This window comes from Myiozetetes cayanensis, unplaced genomic scaffold (genome assembly GCF_022539395.1).
Source record: "Myiozetetes cayanensis isolate MyiCay16 unplaced genomic scaffold, myiCay2020 scf2-11, whole genome shotgun sequence".
NCBI lineage: Eukaryota > Metazoa > Chordata > Aves > Passeriformes > Tyrannidae > Myiozetetes > Myiozetetes cayanensis.
Genome location: NW_026087411.1, coordinates 53,332,355 through 53,347,145, shown reverse-complemented (window position 1 = coordinate 53,347,145; position 14,791 = coordinate 53,332,355). Strand labels below are relative to the sequence as shown.

The following is a 14,791-nucleotide window of genomic DNA, read 5'->3' as shown; positions in this document are numbered from 1 at the left end:
CTTACGACTGCCAAAACCTTGAACAATTAATAACAAACTTATGCTTATGAACTGCAGGAATTATCAGCCATCATATGGAGGGTGTCCTGACCACCACTGGAAATAAGAGTTCAAGGCAAAAGTAACAAAAGACTATTTATTCTAAAGAATATATATATTTACAAGATGCCTGGTATTCTGTGCAACCTGCACAGGGTGCAGTAACACAATTTCTAATAGAAATCAGAGGAGATTCACCTCATTTAACTTCAAACACTGCACTAGTTACACACCTAACCTAATTGTCTAGATTCCTTTTTATAATCAATGGTCTTTTACAGGCCATTTCTAGAATATGATTCATCTGACCTATTTTAGATCTCTTCTTCTACATGAGATGAATCATGCTATAGATACCCTAGTTCTAAAGTTAGGTGGGATGAAATGTACCATTTGTGTCTGCATTAAAAAAAAGAAGTAATTATATTTAAAAAATTATGAGTTATACTATTAGTAACCAAGGAATGAATGAAGGAGAGAAACTGAATATTTAATTTGTACAAATTTTAGATAATGTGCATTATCAGCATGCCATTTATTACTATCACCTAACAGGCCAAAGATTAGAGCAGGGCTGAAAAATGCTGAGAGGTAGTGAGGCAAAATCACACACAGTTAAATTCTGTGTTACTTGCATCCTATGGACATACAGTGGATATTAGCCTTTAAATTGTCAATCTGGTATTTCAGCGAAAACTTAATTCACTGGAAGAAGAAACCAAACAGAAAACAAGCAATTAAAAAAAATCCCACAACCTCATATGGAACTACTGAATAGGGACAAGTCATCACCAAAAGAAAGCTTTCAAATCAATTTAATATGGTTTTGCAAAGCCTTTTACGGAAACATAAATTAAGCAAGATTACTAACATGCTGCTGTTTTCTGGGACTGTGCTTGTACTATGTGAATTTATACATTAGTCTTTTGGCAGTGCTAAGATTCCTATATTCCTAAATGCTCCTTTCTACAAGAAACCTCTTTCTTTCAGGCTTATAATTCCCCCTATTAGACCTATATCTACCTTGTTACTCACTGTTTACCTATCATTAACAAGTGGACATTTTGCAACATTCAAATTCATGTTAATTAGAATAAATTGTAAAGGCCATCGGCACTTAGTAGATATTTTATTTCAGTTCTCCTTCCTTGGAAAGTTGAGAAGTATACTGCTTTCCCACCTACCTGAGAGAGGTTGAAAGTAGCAACAGTGCTGTCATCATACAGAAGAATATTAATAGTGTCTAGCGCCCAGGTACTTTCAGCCAAAAGACCAGATTTAAGAGACATCATCACTCTCCAGGCCTCAGGAGTTACTGGAGAAAGAAGGAGAAGTAAAACAGCATTAGTGCATCCTTGGAGACTGTTAATGAGTTCCTGAAAGATTAAACTGTGACATTCTGAGGATGCAAATTTAAATGAAACAGTTACTGAAAAGCTGGTTAAGACCCTACTTCAACCACTTAGTTCTGTTCAGTTTTCTCTAATTGCTGATCAGCCTTAATACCGGAGAATATCTCAACTCAGCCATTCTTCCTGACATTGCTGAAGCTGAAATAATCGTTAAAATGTCAAGAAGTTGACTAAACCGAATAATCAGTAAACAAAGGTAGAATACCCTGTCAGGAGTGTGGAAATCTGAAGTATGAGAACTTGAATGTATGAAATGTAACTGCAATTTAAGGTAAGAAGATACTTGGGAAAGAAGAGGGGGAGAAACAAATGGGACAAATAATATGCAATGAATAAATGGACTATTCAAGGGAGGCAGAGATTGTAACTACACAGCAGAACAGCATGAGCTTCCATGGAACAAGAACATAGAAAGTTTTGCTCAGCTAAACGTTGCATTGATGACTTAATAGACATTCTGAAAGACCTTTCAACACATCTCATTTGGAAATCTTGAGGGAAGCTTCATTTTTAATGCATTTCTGGAGACCTTAGGTCTCCATATAAAATGCTTTTATTTCATGTCAGACTGTCTGGGATGAGTTTTACCTATCACCCTCACTGATGCATATGCTATTACCTTTTTATTGGAGACAACCACATTGTAGTTACCGAAGTTCCCTATTTGTCAGAAGCTTTAAAATATGAACACGCAAATCAAAATCAAAGTCCCCTTTTCACAGCTTATTTTGGTCATTTAGCCTTTGTTTTGATGCTTACCAATATCTTTTGAGGTAATCTTTCGTCTTGGTTTTAAGACTGGTTGGGATGCTTCTACAGAGCCCGGGGGGAAGGTAATTTCTCGCCTAATTGGTGGTGGTTGGGGTGGAGGTCCTGTGACCTGTGACACTGGAACTGTGGGTATAACCTTTTGCATCTTCATGGAGGGTAGGAAAGGAGACTTGCTTGGAGACATACGGTTTTCCAAAGAGCGCTGGAAGGACGCTGGACTTGGAGCTCTAGAGATGTGGTTTGGCATAGAGGGTGGTGTCTGGTAGGATGACTGAGGAGGTCGAGTGATAGGCTGCATGGAGGCTGAGGATGACATATAAGAAGGCTGACGTTGGTTGACATGAGAAGGCCACTGACTCTCGTGGTTTATCCTCTGGTCAGGTACCATCATATCATCAGTGCGATTCATCCCTGGATACGGCGGGGCCTGTGCAGGGCCTCCTGGACCTTGCCTGTTCTGGTAAGGGTAAGGCATATCATTTCGTGTTGGCCACATGTTCTGCTGAGGACCTTCACTGGAGGATGACGACTGCATAGGGCCACCAATCATCTGGGGAGGTATTCCATGCTGCTGCATTTGTCCTGGGCCTTGCATCCTCTCCCTGTTATATGGATACGGATACTGTCCCTGCATGGGTCTCCTGTCAGGCCCTGTGTAAGCGTTGCTGTACTGGTTATACATTTCCTGTTGCTGGTTGCCATACTGCATGTTATACATATCCCCTTCGTGGCGTTTGGCTGGAGGCCCATACATGCCATCCATGTGTCGCTTATAGTTCTGAAAAAAAAAATGTTGGAAAGATGTGTCACTTTCACTCCATACACAATACAAATATACTGGCTGAAGGCTCATTAAAGAAGCTGGAGGCGCTTAGTTCTAGAGGGACTGTGCTGATTCCAGAATCAGGGATGCAGTGGTATGGTTAGCCGTTCTTTTTAAGCCTCTGTTTTGCTGTGCTTGTAACCAAATACTAAAAGGAAACTTATCCTGGAGCTAAGTTTTCTTATGCTTGCTCTAATTTTCTCCCTTTGCCTTTCCTTTCCTATCTGTCAGATTAAATTCCACTGGTCATTTCAGACATGCATGCAAAGGCAACAGTCCTCACTAACTAAAATATTTTCACTTCTTTTTTATGCTTAGTCTACTAAGAAGAAAAATCTTTAAAAAAAATTCAGAACCACCCAGTGAATCTTTTCAAGAGACAAGCACTGAATAAATTCTTAAATAGAAATATATAAATATATAAATAAATATATTTTAAAAATATAAATAAAAATAAAAAGATATGCTGCAAGCATGTCTGAAATACTGGATCTTATGATCGGACATAGTCTACACAAGTAAATTTCATTAGTAGGAGAAAACAATTCTGCTGCATTTGGCACTCTGGGTAATTCCCAGGAATGTTGTTCTGTTTGAGCAACTGTCCTCTTCCCAAATCATCCTAATCAATTTAATTTACTGTGAGATTATTACAGCAAATGGTCACATCCAAACATTCTATTCTAGTTTATGCAGGTTCTTACCCTGCTGCTCAGTAATGAATTAAGCAATGTAACTAATAGCTGCCACCTATGGTTTATTCCCTCTTTGTTTCTCACCCTCTCAGTGGGGAATGTTGTGTGAGGTAAGCTGTTCTACCTTGGGGAGAGCTAAGTGGTTTTTAAACCATATAAGCTTATATGTATTTATGTTTAAGATGGTAAAACAAAAAAAAGACATGTTGCTGTTTGAGGGAAAGGTGGTAAGGTTCTAGTTCCTGTGGGAGTTTGTTCCATAGTTCAAACCACACTGAGTGCTCTGAAGCAAAAATTGCGAATTAAATGGGTGATTTTTGAATATATGATCTATGGCAAAATCAAAGTTACAGCTCCCTTGGAAACTGTAGCTCAGTCACATTGCACAATGTATACTAATGCACCAGAGTTAAGATCAGATAAAATTCTGTATGTATTCAATATGGGAAAGTTAAAACAGCTCTGGGATTCATAAACTCATCTTCCAACTTTGGTGCACATAAAACCACAACTACTGTATTGCATGGAAGTTTGTTTTTTTTTTCCAAACTTGCAATAGAGCTGTCTGGCTATCTGAGAAATACCTACTTCCAGCCTAACATGAACTACTTGCTGTACTAAATTCCACCCTTGGGACCAATTTATACATTAAGAAATGACTTGGCAGTTACCACACCTAAAAAGGTGGTGTTTGCTTTGCCACAGTGACTCAGTGCTTACAGCAGACACTTGGGAATGAAGCATGTGCCTTTTCAAAAGCACTTCAGCACTCTTGTATCTGTAGTGGTAACAAGCCTAATAGTACCCAGTGCTGAGGACAGCGATGTGCCGGAGCTCCCCCCCCTCCTGTGTAAAGGTTTGGCAAGAGACTAAGGCTGCACAACATGCCTCTCTCTCTCTGCAAGGAATGTGGAATTCTGAGACCTCACAGAAGACAAAAACCCACCAGTAACGTCACTTGCTGCATAATAGCTCTTGGGGTATAAGCGTTCATGCAGGAATCGAAAAACCTGGCTCAAAGTGTTTCATTAGCCCCAGGAGTTCATGCTCCAATAACTTCCATTGCAGGTCATTCCCTAGCCTTCAGGTTGTAGATAAAGCTTTGAAAGGGTCATTTTTCACATTCTTCCTGTACCACTACAGAGTAAGATTTAGGAAATTGTAAATAAACTAGTAGCATCCGAGTCTCTAGATAAATGAAGAAGTGGAATCCTCTGGGAATGGGAGGGAGACGCCAAGGCTGGTCAGGATCCTTGTCCTTCATCCTTCACTGCTTTTCTGCATTAATGCATTCTGCATTCAAGAATCAGTGTAAAAAGTATATAAACAGCACTAAGGACAGGGCCAAATATATTTTTAAAAATTCTAGCTGTCTCCTTGCCTAAATGAACATGTAGTTAATATATTCCCTGCACGCGTTAGCACGGAATATCACAAACTGTTCTGTTATGTATCTTCGCAATTTCCCCACTAAATCACCTAGACTGCTAGCATATGCTCATCATAAAGAACAAAACAGTTTTTCAATTATGCTGTTTTTGAGATGTTATGAACCAAAGAGATAAGCAACAGATTCCGAAATTTAAATTTATATACATTTTTCATGCAGTGCAATTTAAGATCTCTTTTGGGTTCTCCCCAAAGCACCCTCCCCCCACCATCGCCCCAGATTTCCCACACCAAAAGAGACTATCTGAAATTGGCTGAAAACTAGATTACATTTTAGTTTTTTTATGATAAGGAAGTAGTTTCTATTTTGGAAGCTAACTTCAAGTATTGTGTGACTAGAAATAAATTAGTAACATGCAGAATGAAACTGATCTTGCTGAAGTCAGTGGAGTTTTGCTATTGACCTATAAGATGGGATTTTGCTCACAAGGTGTGAATCATACACCTAACAAAAAAAATCTTATTAATTAACATAATTTGTATTTTTGAAGTTATTACAAAGTTAGGGAGACTGGAAAGTACAAACTTTTTTAATGCCAATTATTTTTAACTGCCAATAATGTTCTCTCTTATGTATTTGTACCACATTATTAGTTGAGATAACATGTGGGAATATGCCATCTGATCCATATTAAAGATAGGTATCTCATATGACCCACCACAGCACTGTAAATAACTGAGTGTGCTGCACGTTTTACTTTGTTCCAGTTTTCTGTTGGGTTCACTTGGCTGCATGACATTAAGTTAAGGCCCCTCAACCTGCCAGCCAAGTGGCTCTCCTATTTGTTTCTGAACTGAGGCAACATCACTTTACTTGTCTGTGCATTGTATTTCCCAGTCTGCTGGTTATTAACTTGGGACAGTCGCTTGATGCACATCCAAAATCACAGAACATCTGTTAGAATTTACACTCTTCCAGTGTAATGAACACATTTTCCTATAGCTGCACATACAATGCTCATCCATACAGGCTGTGATTTTGACCAGAACTACAGTGCTCCCTGTGCCAAAAGCAATATCATACAAAAAAATGTTTGAATGTAAACAGAATTTTGGGGTCAATTTTATTAACCAAAGGTTATGAATATAGCTGTTTTCCCCTCTCCTACCTGCTGCTGTGGATACATTCCAGGTTGATGTCCTCCATATGGTGGTTGTCCTGAGGGAGGTCCTTGTCCTGGATACTGCTGCCCATATGGTTCATGCCTAAAATAAAGCATTCAAAGCAACACTTAGAGCTGCTGGAACTTCCAAGCCACCAGGAAAAGTAAAGTACTCCGATGATCTTGCACCTTGAAGGTATTTTCCATTTGGAAACAAAGTGAAGGTACAGTATGGTAGGATCCTGAGCTTGATGTAGTGAGCTCTGCTGGAGCTGGTAGTGGGAGGAATGAGATAAAAGTAGAAGAAAGCAGGAGCAGTGAAGATGCAACAGGGAGGTTTAGAGGGAGCAGTCAGGAATGGGAACAAGGTAAGGTCATCAAAGAAGTAAGAAAGGCAGCTGCAGCCGCTGAGAACCATCTTCGGTGGAAAAGCATCTGACACACAGCTCAAAGTAAAAAGTCTTGTGTTGTAACATTTATAACATGCCAGTCTACTAGCAAGCTACTTTCTGGATTATTCAAGAATATAATCAATAGTTAACTGCAAATTTAAAGTGAGTAAAAACAGTACTCGTAATTTTGCTAATGTTCATGTCATTGTTAATTAAAGCTACATAATGAAGCATACACATAAGAGACAGAGTTGCATTGCACTTGGAAACCTACCTGTGGCCTTTAAGACCTCTGAGGAGCACTACAGTGTAACTGCAATATTTTTAGCACATCTGAATGAAATTTAGGTTGCTGAAATGAAGTACTTGGAAAGTATTAAGACTGATAAATAACACCGTATTGCAGGCCAATATGTCAGTAATTCCTCTCTGTACTCTACCAGTGAGAACACATCTACAATTAGAGGATAATTATGGAAGTAATATACCAGGGAGAGTCACAGAAACAGAGGACTGGGGAACCTGACATATTGTAAGATCTAATGGAACCTAATTTTTCCAAAAGCACAGAAACCTAATTTTTTTTTTTTTTGTTTGAGAGACGACCAGAGTGAAAGACATAGCAGTTCAGTTCCTTCTAAAATTATGATGTGGATGGAGAGAAATTCTCTAATGCCAGTTAAAAGAACAATGTAACTGATGGGAATTGCCTATAGGTGTCCAAGATAGTACAAGCAATAAGCTAAAACTGAGCAAAGGTACACGTATGCTATACGTAAGGGAACACTTTCTAAATGTTCAGTTTGTTAGCCACGGGATAACCACAAGCCAGGTGAAGTTGTGGGAAGCTTCAGAAGTGGTGTCATTTAATGCTCTCTTGAAGAACCTGGGCCTGTAAATTATGCTCTAGTTCAGCGTTGGCAGGCAGATAAACAAGAAAGGATGTACACTCCTTTTCTAACATTTCTGATTCTATGACTACAGAAATTCAGCTGATTCACCCAAACCTCTGCCCCCTCCCAAGAGACTGAACTAATGGTAAAAGCCTAAACAAGAGGCCACATATCCTGTCTGTGTGCTCTCACAGAGGCTGCTAGCACTCACTAGCTGGTTATTGTGGGTATTACAAACAGAGAAATCAGTGTTCACCTTTGCTGGCCAGGGTAACGATTAGGAGAGTACATGCTTGGGTCACTGTTTGAAGGCACCATGTTGCTTTGACCAGGTGGTGCCATACTGCCTTCAGGACCCAGCCCATGATCCGACCTAAAAATGACAAAGGAAACCTCATTCTGTAAAAAGCACTTATTCTCCAAAGTTGTTGTCAACAAAATAAAACAAATCATGCCCCTTAAAGAAAACATTCGCTTGAGTTATCACCTTCCAGTGGAACCCTTACTCTCACTGACTCCCCAGCAACGTGACCCATTGACCAATACGATTGTATTCGTTTTACTCTACACATCTACTGCTTAAAACGCCTGACCAAAAGCTACTCTGCCACACTGCACCACTCTGTCTACCATCAGGAAACAAAAAGTGAAGCTAAAGTACACAGGCTAATGAAAAAAAAAGCAGGAATACAGCCAGAGCTGCAAAACCTACTAGAATACTTAATATAATCCAAACATTCCCAAACCTGCTTGCTATACCAATGCTTAGACATCAGTGATTTTACCAATTTTTTTCCAAAGCCTTTCCCCAAATAAACAAAAGAGGACCAAATTTATTTTGTGTACTTCACTGAAAGACAAACTTCTAAGGGTCGTGATGGACACGTTGCAAGACTGATGCCCCTACAGCTATGACAACAGACTCCAGACTTTTCAAAGGCAATTCACTAACAGACCACAAATCACACATGTTTAGACTGTGCATTTTGTTTTTCCTATAAAAAGCCAAATGGTAACTCTTTGGGTGAAAACATGGCCAGAAGACTAACTCAAGTGCTACTTTATGCCATCGGAGCCCAGCCCAGCCCAGCCCAGCTGCCAGCTGAAGGCAGCTGTTAAACACACCCACGAGCTGATCTGCTGCAACTTGAGTGACTTCTAAGGTGTGACAGTTCCTCCTTATTAATTTCTGTGAACAGCTAGACTCAGTGGTTTGACTCACAGTGATTCAGTAAGATGCTGAAGGAAATGTAGGCTGCTATATCCTCTGTAAGGTGCAATGAGAAAATGAGAAGGGGAGAGACAGGATCATATTCACTAATGGGCTTTGCTTTTTCCTAAAGATTGACTCACCTCCTGTCATAGCCACTTCCATAAGAGAACTGCTGTCTCTGGCTCATGCTCATGTTGGACATTGCTCCAGATGGACTCTGGTTATACATATCTTGTATTCCACTGTTAGGCATTTGTCCAGGGGTCATGAAAGGCTCATTGCTTCCAGGCACTGTAACAGTAAGGGAAATTAAATTTATTATTCTGGGTGTTTGAAGATCTCTTTCTATTAAATGAAATATTTTAAAAGAATGTTCAGATTCCTAACACTGCCAGGGAGAATTAGCTGGTGTCTGACAAGCTCTCCGGGGTCTGATGAGAACACATGAAAGTGAGGAAAGAAATCTCATCCTATGGAACTGAGCTGATCAGGCACCAGGCAGCCTCTTCCCTCTGGTCCTCACAGCTGAAGATGAACTTGATCTTGTTCTTTTCACCCCAAACAATGCTAAATATGAATGCAAACATAAGCCTTACAAAACAGATGAAAGCAAATCTCCTAGTTTGAATTACAAAGTTGTCAGAATCAGGCATTTATCTCCCCCTATAAAACCCTCATATACACACATACAATCATTTAGTTATGGAAGGGATACTGTATCCTAAGGTAGCTTCTCAAGCAGGATAGGCATATTCTATGGGTCCAAGAAAAGACACACTGACTGCTATTGGACATAAATCACCAAGTAAATAGAAAAGACTCTAGTCTTTAGTCCCTCATAGCAGATACCAAAGAGAGATATTTCTGTTTCGACAGGACAAAGTGAAATGTATGACAAAGTGCAATACACCCACTTAATCTCACATGTATATAAAACCTGAAGTGAATCTAAGGGAGCGAGCATTTTCCCTTCCTTCAATGGTGTTATATGTTAGTGTCCACTGTACAGGCAAAATGATTTAAAGGAAAGGCTTAAAAAAAAAATCACACAAATTAACTATCTCTTTTAAAACATCTCCCCACTTCATCACATCCCTCTCTTTCCCCAATTTCTGGGTCTCTTCTTCCCATTCCTCCCTTTTGCTGCCTTCTAGTTTACACTTCATCTCCTCCACCTGCTCTTCTCTTTTAAGCCATTATGAGCCCTGCTTGTGTTCATTCCTCCCACTTTCCTATATATGAGGCATGCAAGATTGATTAATTTTAAGCACATTTTACAATGTCCACAAAACCATCTATAGATTAAGTGCCCATAAGGACCAGAGTAAATTTTGACATTAATTTTAAACTTTGCTTTCTAAAAATAAACAATCTTTGAGTGTGTTTGTGACCTTTTGTCAGGGACTGTCCAAACGAGAAAAAAATTAGCTTTACTACTCTGAAAAATATGTAAACTGAGACAAAGAGCATTAAGAGACTTGCTCAGTAAATTCCCAGTTTGGTCCTAGTACAACCAGGCGTGTTGCTTCACCACTTCACTTTCTAATAGTGAAGTCCAGGACCTGATTTGCACAGCAACTAAACGACTTCAAGAAACATAAAATCTAAAACTATGAATTTATGCCACTTCGTGAAATGTATTCCTACAAGCATTTTTAGGATTCTGTTAATTCCAAAATAAGCAGTAATGACTCTGAGTGGGGAAAATACGACCAGAATGAAACACAATTGCACTGCACCTCTCTTTTTGCTACAAGGATACCAACAGCAAAACCAGCAAAGTGAGAAAGCCCATTCTGACTAGAACATCGTGATTACACAGACCCAGGGAAGAACACTTAAGCTCCCAACAAAGAAGATACCTTTTCTCATTCCACCGAAAGGATCTTTATTCGGCTCATATGGCATCCTTCCCATCATATCTGGCATGTTTATTCCCTGCTGGTATGGTGCATTTGGCGTCATGGAGTTTCGCTTTGGGAACGCTGAATCACTTACATCAGAAAAGGGATCATGCACACTAACTGCGCTGTTTCTAGCAGATGAGAAAAAGGAGGCATTAACATCATCATCAGGTATTCATAAGAATTGTGAAACCAGACTGGACTACAATACAACTAGCCCACGATGCTGTGGCAGTGATCAGTATAGGATATATCCAAGGAAGATCAAAAGACTTTCACAGCAGACAATCATAAAAAAGAATCTACCCACTTTTTCCCCTGCCTTCTTTGTCTACTTACCTTAGAGATCAGGGCTTTTCATCTAATTCCACTGTTTGTGCACTCGTATTACTCATACAAAAGTCTAAACCTTTCTGAAATTTCACTAAGCTGGTTTGCTGGCTTTTACACAGTGAAAGAAAACTCAATCTGAATTGAAGATGATTAAAAAAGGTTCTTGCTATTCTTTCTGTAGTATTAGAGATGCAGAAAAAAAGAACCTAAGTACACTAAGTTTGTAGTGGCCCTGTAAACAGTTCAGAGCTCAGCTGTGTTCCTTTATACTGAGAAGTCATGAAGAACTTTTTTGCTGGACTTTAGTGGACTAAGGATTGTTAACAAATGGTAAGAAGGGTTCAATTCAGATTAAGCTGGTCTGTGTGACTTACAGAACACAGAACTAAAGGGATTTCTTGGTACATCCACAACATGAAGTCTCTGCTATCTTGTATTGTATATGCTTTTCATAATTTGAATTTCAGTAACACCTTAAACCAACATATTTCTCCTTCCTGAGCACGTCTGGACCTGTATACCAGAGGAGTACAGGATAAGCAAGGTTGTGCTTTTACGTTGGTGCTGTTGGGTTTCCCCTTCCTCCCCACGATTGACATTCACATACACTCCTTTGCAATGGTGCATGGCTGATGCTTCCCTGGTTTTTAGAAAGCTAATGCACCTCCCCTTTCCCCCTTTCCCCTTCTCCCCTCCAAAAATAAATAATTTTCTTCCACTTTTCAGTCTCTGACTGGTTCACCAAAGAATCAGATGATTGCCTAAGCAGTGTGGAAGACTAGACTAAACTGCTTTAGAACTAGAGCCCAACAAAAAATGAAGTCCTTTTCATACCTGCCACCCTGCATAGGTGTCATCTGTCCATGAGGTGTGGATGCTGGTGTTGGGGGCTTCAAATCGCCTGGCACTTCTGTCATGGAATTACTACCAGTGGACTGTGGAGTCTGTGGGCCTTGCAAGGAACCAGAATTAGCTGGGAAATTAAAGAAAAAGGAATTATTAAGAGATAGAAGCCCAATTCCCAGGGAAGTAATAATCATCAACGAAGGAAACTGTTTTTTTCCTCAAGAAGCCTGTGTATACCTTATTCCATCTCAGTACTTTATAAATTCCCCCAAATCCTCTGAGATCAGGATATGCTGTGCAGTAATAGCCATCATCTTTCCTAGAACTATGAATTTAATCTGCTGCCTCAAGCAACATGAATAGAAATCATCTAGATGAAGGATCATTTAAATCAGAGGTCAGAGATACAAAGTTAATTGTCTATAGTTTGCAACATAGTAAATGAAGATTGTATTTGGCATAGCTTCTTCATATAATCACTATCACAACACACGTTTATAAGGCAAATTTCAGCCAGAAGCTTTTAATCACAAATTTAAGCTACTATATTAATATAAATTCATCATTTCATTTAGCACTAAAAAGCAGACATTTCCATGGTGAAAGATGGCCAATGATTAGTGGCACACTGATCCCTATGTCAACTTTGAGATAGCACAGGAAAAGATTGTATTTCAGAAATGCAAAAGGCAATCTGAGATCAGAAGAAAATGCTCACTGAAAGTACAATTTGAACAGGAAGCTATAGCTAACACTCCCAAGAGAATTACAAAAATAGCAATGGACACTTTAACAAAATGAAGTTAAGAGTCAGTCATTGTAAACCATGTGTAACAAGACCAGGTCAATTCTATCTAATCTGTGAAAACGTATATGCTGAGATCTCTGAAAGCAATGGAGTATCTGCACTAGTGTCCCCTTAACCACTGCAAATAGCTTGATATTCCTGATATGACAAGTGTAGAAAAGCATTTACTTTTGTATTCTGATGAGACTGAGCAGCAATAAGGGCATTAAATGTATACACCATATAAGCTAATGATAAAATACATCCAGACCAGTCTTTCACAGTACATACTGAAGTTACTATTTTCATATGATTATCGAGGAGAAACAGTCCTAAACCCCAAGGATCTGATTTAGAAGGTAGTAAGTGGGGATTAGTAATGACATCTAAGCCTTGGATCTGATTGGCCTTGCTGCAGAAATTCTACACAAGGAGAAACTGTAGGATTCAAGTCTTTAGATACAATTGGGAAAACATTAACAACAGAAAAATTCACAAATCTAACAGACTCGGAAAGATGTGGGTTTGGCTTGAGAGGTCCTTCTTTTTTATGAACTGTCACATAAGCATTTTATAGTGCCTGACTATATACATTCAACAACCAATTAACAAAACTTTATAGATTACTGTTAGAGGAAAATTGCAACAAGCAGTATGGGCTTTTCTTCTGCATGTGAAAGAGAGAGTAGTTTATAATTGACTCAGAATCCTAGAACACTCATCATCTTGACAGGCAGAGCTTGTTTTTAACTGAAGAACACCTTTTTTATATGTGTTTCATTTATATCCGTAACACATGTTCCCCTATCTGGAAATCAGTCTCAGTAGCAAGTACATATGTAAAATCCACATTGTGTAGACCACATTGTTCTTGTCCTCAGATTTCTGAGGCATGTTTGGATTATGCTCACATAATAATGAGATTCTAAAAAAAGTTTAAGAAAAGCTCTCTGATTGCATTAATACAGTAACATTTGCAGCAATTAATGCTACAGTTAACCGAAGGTTTTAGTGCTATAATACAATAAAATCCCTGTGATAATAAAACCCCTCATCATATTCACAAAAAACCAGCCCTTTGTAAATATGACCCCTGAGTGAGCCAGGATCATTCTCCTGCCCTTGAGCTTCAAACACAATTCTAGATTCTTCTTGAAAACTTGAAAGCATCTCTGAGTTAACCCACACATTGTCACATACCATCTTGCTATATTAGAAACATGTAAGTAAACATTTTAGTGTACCCATATACTTACTGTAAATTCTGGTATGGTGGGCTATTAAGCAGCAATTAAGTTCTTCCCTACCCTACCTGAGTAAGAGCTTAATTCATATCCCAAGTAAACCAAAAGAAAACAAGTGAAAGATCTTTTTGGTATTTATGGGCTGAAGAATGCAGAATCTTTATTATGAATAACAATGTGTTTTATATAACCTTATATAAAGAAAGGTTTAAAAGCAAAAAGAATATAACCACCTGAAAAGCTACATGTCAAATTTCTATCTTCTGGGCGGTGATTACAGGGCTGGTTATTTTTCCTCAGACTCTTTCTAAATGACTGGTTATATAAAGAAGTGAAAAAATGGAAGGCAAATGCTATCACGAGAAGTGCAAAGTTTCTGGTACTGCTTTGTTAATACATTTTGCCTTGACCTCCATTGGGTCAGGTACACTTCTACAGAATTGGGACTGCAAGTGTTTCAATCTCTGGCTTAGGACACCATCTTCCAAGAAGAGCCTGTATTTCATATTTCACCATAAATTTTACATTTGCTAAGCTGCACTCTGGAATTTTTACATCTATCTTTGCACAGTTTTTATTATGTTTGATGTTTAATTTTGATTGTGGACATCTTGAAATAGAAAATGCATTTTTTAAAGTGCTCCATAAGCTTCAGTATTAAACAAAGAACTAAGAAGGAAGACAAACAACAATGTTCTTTTAGGAAAGGTAATCTCTGCTTACATGATTCTGTAGCTATCTTGGGGTTGGTCCAGGTAAAAACCTGTATGTACACAGCTATTGAATTCCTCATTTCACATCCACATCTAAACAACACTTGCCTTTCAAGTATCATAACAGATTCATAAGACTATGTTTTTAACAACAGAAAATGCATAAAAAATTAA

At 38.7% G+C, this 14,791-nt stretch overlaps 2 protein-coding genes across 2 annotated transcripts in view; both read right to left on the bottom strand.

The window, feature by feature from the left end:
• ZDHHC14 (zinc finger DHHC-type palmitoyltransferase 14) overlaps window positions 1-14,791 on the bottom strand; it is a 645,017-nt gene that overhangs the window by 207,701 nt on the left and 422,525 nt on the right. The gene's annotated exons all lie outside the window — the stretch shown is intronic.
• The window catches only part of ARID1B (AT-rich interaction domain 1B), a 326,431-nt gene that overhangs the window by 3,876 nt on the left and 307,764 nt on the right, over window positions 1-14,791 (bottom strand). Inside the window, 6 exon segments of the mRNA XM_050316193.1 lie at window positions 1,224-1,354; window positions 2,211-3,000; window positions 6,299-6,395; window positions 8,931-9,081; window positions 10,653-10,825; window positions 11,862-12,000. Of these exon segments, the coding sequence (XP_050172150.1) occupies window positions 1,224-1,354; window positions 2,211-3,000; window positions 6,299-6,395; window positions 8,931-9,081; window positions 10,653-10,825; window positions 11,862-12,000 (1,481 nt within the window).